Source organism: Myxine glutinosa, chromosome 12 (genome assembly GCF_964187855.1).
Source record: "Myxine glutinosa chromosome 12, kmMyxGlut1.1, whole genome shotgun sequence".
In the NCBI taxonomy this organism is placed as follows: Eukaryota; Metazoa; Chordata; class Myxini; order Myxiniformes; family Myxinidae; genus Myxine; species Myxine glutinosa.
Window position 1 is genome coordinate 113144751 of NC_136272.1, and position 11372 is coordinate 113156122.

Below are 11372 nucleotides of genomic sequence, written 5' to 3' on the forward strand. Positions count from 1 at the left end.
TATCTTGAAAACAAATAACGTGCATATGTAAGCCCTCGTTCATTATCTGTGTGCCACGTTTGAACAAGATCAGTAAATGCATCTCTGAGAAATGAATGGTTGAGGACATGTTCAATGCTGTTTTTTGGGTTTTTTTACAACTAAAATGGCCACCAGTCGGCCATCTTTAATCAGATCACAAAATAAATTGAGCAGCACATGTATGCCATGATGTACTATGCTTGTACTAAGTTTGAACAAAATAGGTTCTTGTGTGTCCGAAAAATGGTTGGCGACACATTGAAGTAACAAAATGGCCACCAGTCAGCCATATTGGATCTCATCTCGAAAAGAAAAGATGTGCTTACATAAGACATCATTCCTTATCAGCGTGCCAAATTTGAATAAGATTGGTAAATGCATGTCGGAGAAATGGTTGAGGACGTGTTCACCATCGGGTTTTTACAACTAAAATTGCTGCCAGTTGGCAATCTTTGATCGCATCATGAAACAAAATGATGTGCATATGTATACCATCATGTGTTGTCTTTCTGCCCAGTACGAACAAAACCAGTCCATACATATCCGAGATATGGTTGTGGACGCATGGACGAGACCCAATCCATAAGCCCCCGTTTCGGACTCAGTCCACCAGGGGCTAATAATAGATAAACTATCATTCATGAGAATATGGTCTCGGCTCAGAAGCTGGAACATTTGAGATGCATTATTTTGTTGCACTGGGACCCAAAGAGACCAGTAATATTTTCATTTTGGTGTACAATGGCTTTTTTTTTTTTTAAGGTTTTATCAAAAAAATTACATGACAAGGTGATGTCACCACACACTTCCAGACTTTGACGAGTGAAGAACTTGTGAGAATGAATATCTATTGGCACACACATTGATGACACCCTGCCTATCCCGGATGGTTTAACTTGCAAGGTGTTTCATCAGTATGTGCCGTCCCTCAGATGGATGCTAAATGGGCGTCTCGTCCGCTGGCAACGTTGGTGCACGTTAAAGATCCCATGGTGTCCTTAGTGAAGAGTCGGCGACCTATCGCCGGCACCATGGGCAAATTACAAATTCCTGTCCTAACCAGCACAGGGCATTGCATCAGCGGTACAGCCACGCCCTCGGCCAATACCCTGCAGCCTTTTGATGCACACAAACAAAGAAGAAGTAGTTCCATTGTGCCCCCCTCTGCTCGTAAGATTGAACCAATCCATTTTGTGAAAAAGGGGAAATCTGGGGGAAGACATAAATTTGATCTGTGCCAGTGATTTTAACATTAATAATAATTTATTCAAAATTCAAAGGTGAGGGGTACTCCCCACACCAGCACCACCACTTCTCTCCCCCCCTCCCCCCTCCCTCCACCAATACCACTATCAACACCACCCCTTCCTCTCCACTACCACCACCATCTCCCTCCCCACCCCACTGCTCCCCTACCCCACCCACCCCTCTACCCCACCCACCAATCCCTCTCCCCTCTGGTATGACAAGTGGACATGTCCCTTGCATCCCCCTTCGAAGATCATTGCCTTTGCCATAATGAGTGAAGAGATTCTCCGCTCAAACACTGCACAATGAGTGAACACTCCCGCTCAAAAACATCACTTTCTGTCCTCCTGCTGCTGCTCTTCACTGCCACTAAACAGAAACTGCACAATGAGACGCTGGACCTCCAGTTTGAGCATCTCACGCTTGTATAGCGGAAGCCGACGTAGTGCAAACGCCACATGTTGCCCAAACACATCTTCAGCATCGCCGAGTACGGGCACTGCAGGTGCCACAGGAACGCTCGCCAACGGAACAACGCTCAGAGGTTCGAGGTCTCCTTCACTCATGGAGTCCCTCCTGCAGGTCCTCGATGCTGGCCTCGTCTCTGGTGTCACAACCGGAGATCCATCGCTATCTTGATGGAACCTCTCCTCAGAACTCTGCAAACAATTTGTTCATTTTGCAAATTATTCGTTTCATCACCATCATCTTGACTTTAAACACCATCACGTTTAGTGAACAATTAATTGCTCCACATGCTAAAATAAGTCAACAAAGTTATAATTGCTTAAACTCATTTTCAAAAAGTGAATTTGATGTCAATACACCATGAGAACGATGAGAATAAACAATGCAATACAAATGCAGCACACAGTGTCTCTTAGTTTGCTTATAAAATGGTAAATCTTACTACTTAGATGTACAATCAGAATACATAGTCTCACAAAAAGAAATGCAGCAAATGCCAAAGGGTTTAAACACCAAGCAAGCCTAACGTTAAGTAGCTTTGCCTCAATTGGCGACTTTATTTTTAGACTTGCCCCAAAGGGGATGTGAGACCATTCCAACTCCCGTGTGTGTGTGTGTGTGTGTGTGTGTGTGTGTGTGTGTGTGTGTGTGTGTGTGTGTGTGTGTGTGTGTGTGTGTGTGTGTGTGTGTGTGTGTGTGTGTGTGCGCGCGTGAAAAACTCTCTTCCTCACTCTCCTTGCACTGCCCTCTCTCCACCTCACCCCCAGGAGTACCTCTGGCTACGGCTTCCTCTCCACTCCCACCTTTTGTTCATATGTGTTCTGTACCGTCCTCCAAACAGTGATGACTCCATTTACATTTCGCTGTCGGTCAATATGGACCAACTTCTATCAACTCATCCAAACTCTCTCTTCCTCATATGTGGCGACTTCAACTGTCATCATGCCAGCTGGCTGGGTGTGGGTTCATCTCTCACCAGCCATGGCACCTCAGCAAAGGACTACTGCGACTCATTGGGACTGACACAATCTGTCAATTTCCCGACCCGGATCTCAGTCAATGGAGTATCTTCTCTTCTGGACTTGGTTATGACTAACTTCCCTGCAAATGTCTGCTGCTCTTCTTCTGCTCCAATCGGTTCTTCTGATCATGTGCTTGTTAAAGTGGACATCTCTCTCGTCATTCTCAGAGAGCCTCCTCAGCGTCGACGAGTCTGGCATTTCACTCAGGCCGACTGGCACGGTCTTCAAGCAGCCAGCAATCATCTGGACTGGTCTCCCATCTCTACTGCCTCTGACATCAATTCTTCCTGGGAATTCTTCCAAAGCAAACTGCTCTCTCTCATGCACAGATTTATCCCATCTCGTCTTCAGTTGTCTTACCCTTTCTCCCGTCCATGGTACACTGAATCTTGTGGTGAGGCAGTTGCCCTGAAACAACTTGCCTTTGCCTCTTGGAAGGCAAATCCAACTGAAGGCAATCTCAGTTCCTTCCACCAAGCTTGGAACAAGTGTGTGTCTACCCTCAGGAGTGCCAGGAAGCACTATCTCTCCACACTCAAGAATGAACTCTCAAACCTGTCTCCTTCCTCCAAATCCTGGTGGCGTCTGGTCAAATCCGTTTCTGGTTTTTGTTCCCCCTCCATCACCTCCCTTACCTCAAATGGCTACACAGTTGACACCGCACGTGACAAAGCCGAATGCCTCAACTCTGTGTTTGCCTCAAAATCTTGTGTCCCAAACCCATCTCTCTCTGTTCCCACCTTACCTAGTCGAACCCAACTGCTCCTGGACTCTGTGTCCTTCTCTCCTGACAAGGTGGAGAAGTTTTTGTCAAACCTCGACTCTGATTCTGCAACTGGATCAGACGGCATCAGCCCACGGGTCCTAAAATCATGCTCTGCTGCTCTATCTCACCCTCTCTCTGTTCTTTTCACCCTCTCTCTGTTCTTTTCACCCTCTCTTTTGCTCAAGGTCATCCACCAGCATCTTGGAAATAAGCAAACATTACCGCTTTACACAAAAAAGGTGCTAAAACAGATCCTTGCAACTTCAGACCAATCAGCCTGCTCCTAATTATCAGGAAAGTCATGGAATCCATCATTGCTTCGGATATCAAATCCTTCCTCTACTCCAATGGCTTGATCTCCGATCATCAATTTGGATTCAGACCAGGTCATTCTACTCTGGACATGCTGCTTCTGCTGTCTCAACAATGGATGGAGGTCCTCAATGCCAAACAGGAAATCAGAGCTGTCTCCCTTGACATATCACGTGCCTTCAATACGGTCTGGCACCCAGCTCTGCTCACCGAACTCTCCTCCTATGGTATCCATGGAAATCTCCACGCATGGCTTGTGGACTTCCTCTCTGGTCGTAGTCAATGTGTGGCCCTGAATGGATTTCTCTCATCTCCCCTTCCTGTTCTGGCTGGAGTTCCCCAAGGTAGTGTTCTGGGCCCTGTGCTTTTTCTGGTCTTTATCAATGATCTCTCCGACTCTCTGGAAAAATCCTCTCTATCTCTTTGCTGATGACTCCACTCTCTGCCGCTCCATTCCTCTTCCCTCAGATCGGCAGTCTGCAGCCTCCTCACTCTCTGAAGACCTGGACAAAATCACAGACTGGTCAAACAAGTGGAACATGTCTTTCAATCCTGACAAATCTCACACTCTTACTATGTCTCTCCGAAAAGACCGACTGGAAAACCCTGCCATCTACTTTCTCAACAATCCTCTCCAAGAAGTTCTGTCGCTCAAGCTTTTGGGTCTCACTATCTGCCATGATCTTTCTTGGGAAAACCACATTTCCAAGCTGCCCTCCAAAGCCAGTCGCCGACTGGGCATCCTCTGTCGTGCGAAGTCCTTCCTTGGCACACCTGAGCTCCTCACCACGTACAAGGCTTTCATCCGCAGCTCAATGGAATACTGTTCTCCCCTATGGGCCGGTGCTCCTGCCTCACACCTAGATCGGCTTCACGCTGTTGAAACCAAAGCTTTCAGAATCATTGGAATCTCCCGCGATGAAGCCATCTCCGAGGGCCTTTCACTCACTTACCGCAGGCAGGTAGGTGGTCTTTCTGTCTTCTACCGACTCCTTTCCGGCCTTGCTCCCCCAGCTCTCTCTGTGCTTTGTCCCCCAAATATTCCTACAGGTCGCACAAGATCTGCCAGCAACCCTCTGATGGTTAAACTGCCGAAATCTAGGCTCTCTGCTCACCTTCACTCTTTCATTCCTCTTTTCTCTCGCCTCTGGAACAAACTCCCACACTCCCTTCAATCCCACTCCTCCCTCCAGGTCTTTAAAACAGCTGTTCACCACCATCTCTTATCTTCCCCCATCCAAAACCTTGATCTTTTCTACCCCCGCTAATTCACCCCAGATCCATTTTGTTTGAAATTCCAACTTCTCTCCTGGAAGTCCTTGCAGTGTCCATATGTTTTGTACCTCTCCCACCTCCCCCCCAAAGCCCTCTCCCTCCCACAGATCTCTTGATGTCCCTGCTCTCAAATGTTGTGTTTGTGTCCTTCCCCCTCTCACCCCATCTTGTCTACCGCTCCCTATATTATATGTTTTATGTGTCGGTTTGTCTTTCTGTGTGATTAATGTTAGCTCTTTCACGAGCCTCGATCTTGTATACAAAAAATAATCTATCTATAATTCCAGTAATCTCTGTGTGTGTGTGTCTGTGTGTCTGTGTGTCTGTGTGTGTGTTTGTTTGTTTGTCTGTGACCGCTGTTTCTCGACAACCACGGGTCCGATATACTTGAAACTTGCCAGGTATATTGCTGGGGACCCGAGGATGTGCCTTTTCAAGGTTTCATATTAATCGGACAAGTAGTTACCGAGCTATGTCCAAAAAACGATTCAACCAATCAGAAAGCAGCGAGCTATCACGTGTGCCGAACGTGGCGAACAGACTCTGCCTCGGACGGCACATTTGAGAGCGTATTCATTTATTTCACGTTGGAAAACTATGTTGCCGTTAAACTATGTTTTAAAACTAATTAAAACTAATTTGCGATTCATCGTAACTGCGATTTGTGACCTTCCGGACAGTGAAGACTGCACTTCCGGCAGCCAATCACAGAACGCGTTATTGCGTAGGCGTGGCCGATGTGAGAGCGAGCCGAGCCGGGCGCGTGCGCCATTACGGTTCGTAATTCGATTTCTTCCGGAGAAAATAATAATTTCTCGATTTCTTATGCGCATTATTTCTCCCAATTCAGTCAGAGCGAAGGGCGGAAGCGAAGAGCGTTGTTTTTTTTGTTTACGGGCGTACGGGCGGGGTAGAGCGTACGGGTAGCGTTATTTTTTTTTTTTGGCAAGGAACGGGCACCCACGTACGGGCATGCCCTAGTAATAATAATTTTTTAAAACTCCAATTCTTGCTTCTTCATTTCTCTCTCTCTTTATCTATCTGTCTTGGAAGAAGTGAATTCTTGTAGAAATTTTTCTGCAAGGTTCACTTGGCTGCGCCTGGATGGATCTCAGGGTTCTGGAGTAGCAGCTGAAACCCGAATCCTATCCAGGTTCCTCCTGATTACTTCATTTTTGCTCTTTAGTTATTTTGGTTCCTTCTGATGACTCTAATGCACTATTTGGTTTTCTATTACATTTCTGTGTCTGTGTGTGTGTCCGCATCTATATATTTTCACTTTTAAAATTGTGCTCTGCAACTGCCTGTCCAATCGATGCGGAACTTTAAACATAAGAGGGACTTCCCATGGAGAATATTTTATTGCTATCTCTGACGTCATAGGCCACATGGTATGACAGCCATATTGCATTGAAGGGAAAAAAGTGGATATCATTGGATAAAAAGTGTATAAAAAAGTGGATATCAGTGGATATGAAACCACTCAATGGAAAAAAAAAAAATTAAACTTGGCATATGTAATCAACTCCCTATGGGGTATATAAAGTGATAATGATGATGTCATAGATAAAGTGGTATTCCAGTCATCATTGGTTGAATTGAAATCCTTATCTGAAAAATCTGGAACTTAATACTGTATATATCTGATCTATGACCCCATGTTAGTGAAGAATTAAATTTATGACATTCATAACCTATGCCAGGAAACTATGACATATTTTCATTATATGTCACAGCCAAATGCATTCTGGAACATGAGCTTGCTTCCAGGTGCCAAAAGCAACAAAAGGGTGTGCAAATGGACAAAATCACATCTCAAACTGATTGTCCAAAGACTGGTTACAGAAATTTTTCACAATACTCCTCCAGTGATATATATGTCTGAGAGGATAGCTCAGAGGTAGTGCAAACACCTTTGAGCTGTATTATTTTATGCACAATGTAGGCTCATGGAAAAGTGAGTTCATAAAAGGGAAAAAGGCAAAGTAATGACATTTGGGCCATAGTTGGATATAACATGCAAGGAAATGAGCTCACTTCTTCTTTCGTAAGCGGCAGAGGACTGTTGGATAGCATCATTGGCTGAGGGCAAAGCTGTGCTGGTTATGGCAGGAATTTGTAATTCGTTCATGTTCAGGGTGCTGACAATAGCTCGGCTACTCTTTGCAAAGAACACTGTGGGGTCTTTAACATCTATCTATAATTCCAGTAATCTCTGTGTGTGTGTCTGTGTGTGTGTGTGTGTGTTTGTCTGTGACCGCTGTTTCTCGACAACCACGGGTCCGATCTAATTGAAACTTGCCAGATATATTGCTGGGGACCTGAGGATGTGCCTTTTCAAGGTTTCATATTAATCGGAGAAGTAGTTACCGAGCTATGGCGATTTATTTACCAACCGTTCGCTTTGGCTTTGCGAATGGACCAAACCATTTCATGTAAATAGAGGGGGGGGGTTCTACCGTACTCGCAAGCCGTTCGCTTTGGCTTTGCGAATGGACCAAACCATTTCATGTAAATAGAGGGGGGGTTCTGTGGTCATTACTGCCACGTGGTTTCAAAGTTTTTTTTTGTTGTTGTTGTTTGCACGCATGTTTTTTTGCACCCACGTACGGACACGCCCTAGTACAACTAATGCCAGCAGATGGAACACCCAGTTTAACATCTATCCGAGGGACAGCACAGCACATACATTGTTAAATCACCCTGCCTGTGAAACAGCGGGTGACAATTTATAGCTGTGCGGAGATTCAAACCCAGGCTCGACATCTTAAGAGGTGAGTATGCGTAATTTGTTCAGGGTACCTGCCAGCCTGTCCACTAAGATTCTTGAGATTATGAAAGTAGAAATAAAATAAAATAATTCACAACAGAGCAAATATGTAGTTCTCAAAAGTCAGCATAGAATGAATAAGGACCTCCAAGTACATACAAACAGTGGGAGTTTAATTAATGCTACATGTGGTTTGTGAAGCTAATGAGGAAGGTTCCTGAAAACAGAGCTGATAGCAAAAAACAGTATCTCTGTTTTAAATGAGTCAGCTCATGAAAACTACAACTCATCCGAATGCGAGGGACGAGAGGGCAAGGTGCGAGTGGCTGCCACGTTTGGCATGCATAAAACTCACCCAACCGTTTCTGGGTCGAAGATAGTCCCGTAGGAAGGCGAGCCTGTCAAAGTGTTGCCAACGTGAATGTGAAGCATAAATCAGTCCGGAACCAGACGTTGAGATATGACCAATAGCATCGACCTTCTTCAACTCGCGCACAAAACTGCCTCTCAAAATCTTCCACTTCATCTTCACATCTTCCTCTAAAGAGATTCAAGATGAAAATGACAGCAAGGACAAAGAGTCTGAAATACCATCTGTAGGCTGTAAACCGCCAGGGCAAATTAATTGAAAGGATAAACCAATTTGACTACTGCTCAATGATGAGACAATGGATGCAGAGATGCACTGGAACCTGCTCAGCCTCTCAAGGCTACTGCAAAATTTAGGGTATGAATGATCCTCAAAGGTGAGGTGGTCAATCCTATATGATACACCCATACATGCAATGATCGCCAACCCAAAGGCCTACTGTTTTTGAAATAAATACCACCGGATCTATAATGCCTACAAATAGAATACAAGCAGATAGGACAGCCAGCTTACCACCCACGAAGATGGACTGCTCATGCAGCATCCCATGCTGACACTGTGCTGCATGAAATAGATGTAAAATGTCTCTGAGTAAATGATTATAACAAACCTGTAAACATTATTCCATTCTTTGCCAAACCAAGATTTTGACAAAGTTCCTGAAGTTTTGTGTTTCTCATGTTTTTCTTAAAATAATTTCCATTGGTGTTGTCCCATAGGAAGGGGTTTTCTGCAATGAAAAAAAAAAAAGTTAAACTAAGTTATATAATTAGTGACCAAAAACGAGTTATAATGCACTCACAATGTATAGTTAAAGCTACCCAACAGATGATACCAACTAAAAAATAACCACAACATACCAGATAATGCATACTCAAAAATCATGCAGTTGATGATACTATAGCACAGTGCATCATGGCATAACGTTCAATAGCCTATAGGTGAGTTCCTCATTAAGGTTCAATTCCCAGTACAATTTGATTCCTCATTAGGGCCTGATACCCACTCGTATTTGATTACTCATCAGTATGCACTCCTCCTAGAGTTTAAACCCTAATCAAGGTTCAAATACCACGAGAGTTCAATTCCATATCCGAGTTAAACTCCACCGAGAGTTAAAATTCGAATCAAGGTTCAAATACCACTAGAGTTAAATTCCATATCCGAGTTAAATAAACTCCACCGAGAGTTAAAATTCGAATCAAGGTTCAAATACCACGAGAGTTCAATTCCATATCCGAGTTAAATAAACTCCACCGAGAGTTAAAATTCGAATCAAGGTTCAAATACCACTAGAGTTAAATTCCATATCCGAGTTAAACTCCACCGAGAGTTAAAATTCGAATGAAGGTTCAAATACCACGAGAGTTCAATTCCATATCCGAGTTAAACTCCACCGAGAGTTAAAATTCGAATCAAGGTTCAAATACCACTAGAGTTAAATTCCATATCCGAGTTTAACTCCACCGAGAGTTAAAATTCGAATCAAGGTTCAAATACCACTAGAGTTAAATTCCATATCCGAGTTAAACTCCACCGAGAGTTAAAATTCGAATCAAGGTTCAAATACCACTAGAGTTAAATTCCATATCCGAGTTAAACTCCACCGAGAGTTAAAATTCGAATCAAGGTTCAAATACCACGAGAGTTCAATTCCTCATCAGAGTTCAACTCCCTCTGGACTCCAGAGAGTCCAAGTCATCATGGTTCAACTTCCAATTCAGTTCAATTCCTCATCAGGTTTCAACTCTACATAGAGCTTGATTCTTCATCAAAGTTAAATTCCTTATCAGAGTTCAATTCCCACAAGAGTAACTCCCCGTCGAGTACAATCCATCTTCAGGGTTCAACTCCTCCTCAAATCAAATTCCCAAGCAAGGTTCAACTCCCACAATATTTTAATTATTAATCAAGGTTCAAATTCCACTAGAGTTAAACCTCATTCAGGTTTAACTCTGGGAATCGTGTTCACCAACACTCATCTTCTTCTTTTACAGCCACAATTATTCCCAAATCTTTCACGAACGGTCGACTAAGTAGTTAGGGCAGGAATTTGGAACGTGTTCATAGTGCCGGTGATAACTCGCTTTCTCTCTGCAAAGGACACTGTGGGATCTTTAACGTACACCAACCAATGTGGGCAGACAGGATGCCCAAGTTTAACAACAATGATTCTGGAATTCATGTTATACTGTTGAACAAGGTATGAGGTAACAATGGCCGATTTTTAAAAGTTTTGAAACTTTGAGAAGTCTCTTAAACTTAACAAGAAAAACAGATTTTAAAAAACTTTTCATACAGTTTGGAACATGGGTTACTGTACTGTTAGCATTCCATATAAACCGCAGGCTCGTGATCTAGGAAACACAGGCTCAAATTCCATATACCATTTGTGTTTGTCCATAATATACAGTGTACTACAATGTCCTTATAATTTGTGTAAAAATACACCGATATCTCCCATCATATTTATTCAACATAAGATTTTTATACAAACTCCTCCATGAGCGTTAAATCAATGAGAAATTTAAAAAGTACCTTTGGGGACAAGAAACGGAGATTTTGAAAACAATACTCACCCTGAAAGCATTCAATGACCATTATTTCCCTCCCAGTGTCCCATACAGGCTTGGGGGCTTTGGCCGACGTCATCTCGGCTCAAACAAACATTAAAAATCTGAAAGAAAATAAAGATCGAGTTCAGTTGTTACTTGTTGTTAAAGTTACTTGTTGAACTTAAAAACCATTAGGGTCGAGCTGGCAAGCTCGGTCTTTGGTGATTAAAGGTCAATTGAAGTTAAAATACACCATGAGTGAACATGAGTAATCCTTTAGTGAACCCACAATCTCAAACCAGACTTTGCTTGTCAGTTAGCATCGTCACAGGAACAGCTCAAGCAGTTTTCCTACTACTGTATTAGCTTCTTCTATATATATAAAGCAGTAAAGTATGTTTGTTTGTTTGTTTGTCCTCTTATAACTCGAGAACTACTCATCGCAGAGCAAAACCAAAGGCATATTCGGAATCAGTACGTCTCAGAGCAACTACAGCACACCTTAAAATTAAAAAAACGTCGCGTTTTAAAATTATGACGTCATCAGCGTATTTCGGAACGTTAA

At 43.3% G+C, this 11372-nt stretch overlaps 2 protein-coding genes across 3 annotated transcripts in view; both read right to left on the reverse strand.

The window, feature by feature from the left end:
- UCHL3 (ubiquitin C-terminal hydrolase L3) overlaps positions 1-11372 on the reverse strand; it is a 131929-nt gene that overhangs the window by 42470 nt on the left and 78087 nt on the right. The gene's annotated exons all lie outside the window — the stretch shown is intronic.
- LOC137437780 (uncharacterized) overlaps positions 781-11372 on the reverse strand; it is a 26969-nt gene continuing 16377 nt past the window's right edge. The window contains exons 2-5 of one of the 2 annotated variants that reach the window (XM_068132387.2): positions 10832-10929; positions 8863-8982; positions 8238-8422; positions 781-1928 (exon numbers count right to left, since the gene is read on the reverse strand). In XM_068132387.2, coding sequence (XP_067988488.1) covers positions 1602-1928; positions 8238-8422; positions 8863-8982; positions 10832-10904 — 705 coding nt within the window. In that variant the 5' untranslated portion in view covers positions 10905-10929 and the 3' untranslated portion in view covers positions 781-1601. The remainder of the gene's footprint in view (positions 1929-8237; positions 8423-8862; positions 8983-10831; positions 10930-11372) is intronic. The other variant, XM_068132388.2, reaches the window with a different exon arrangement.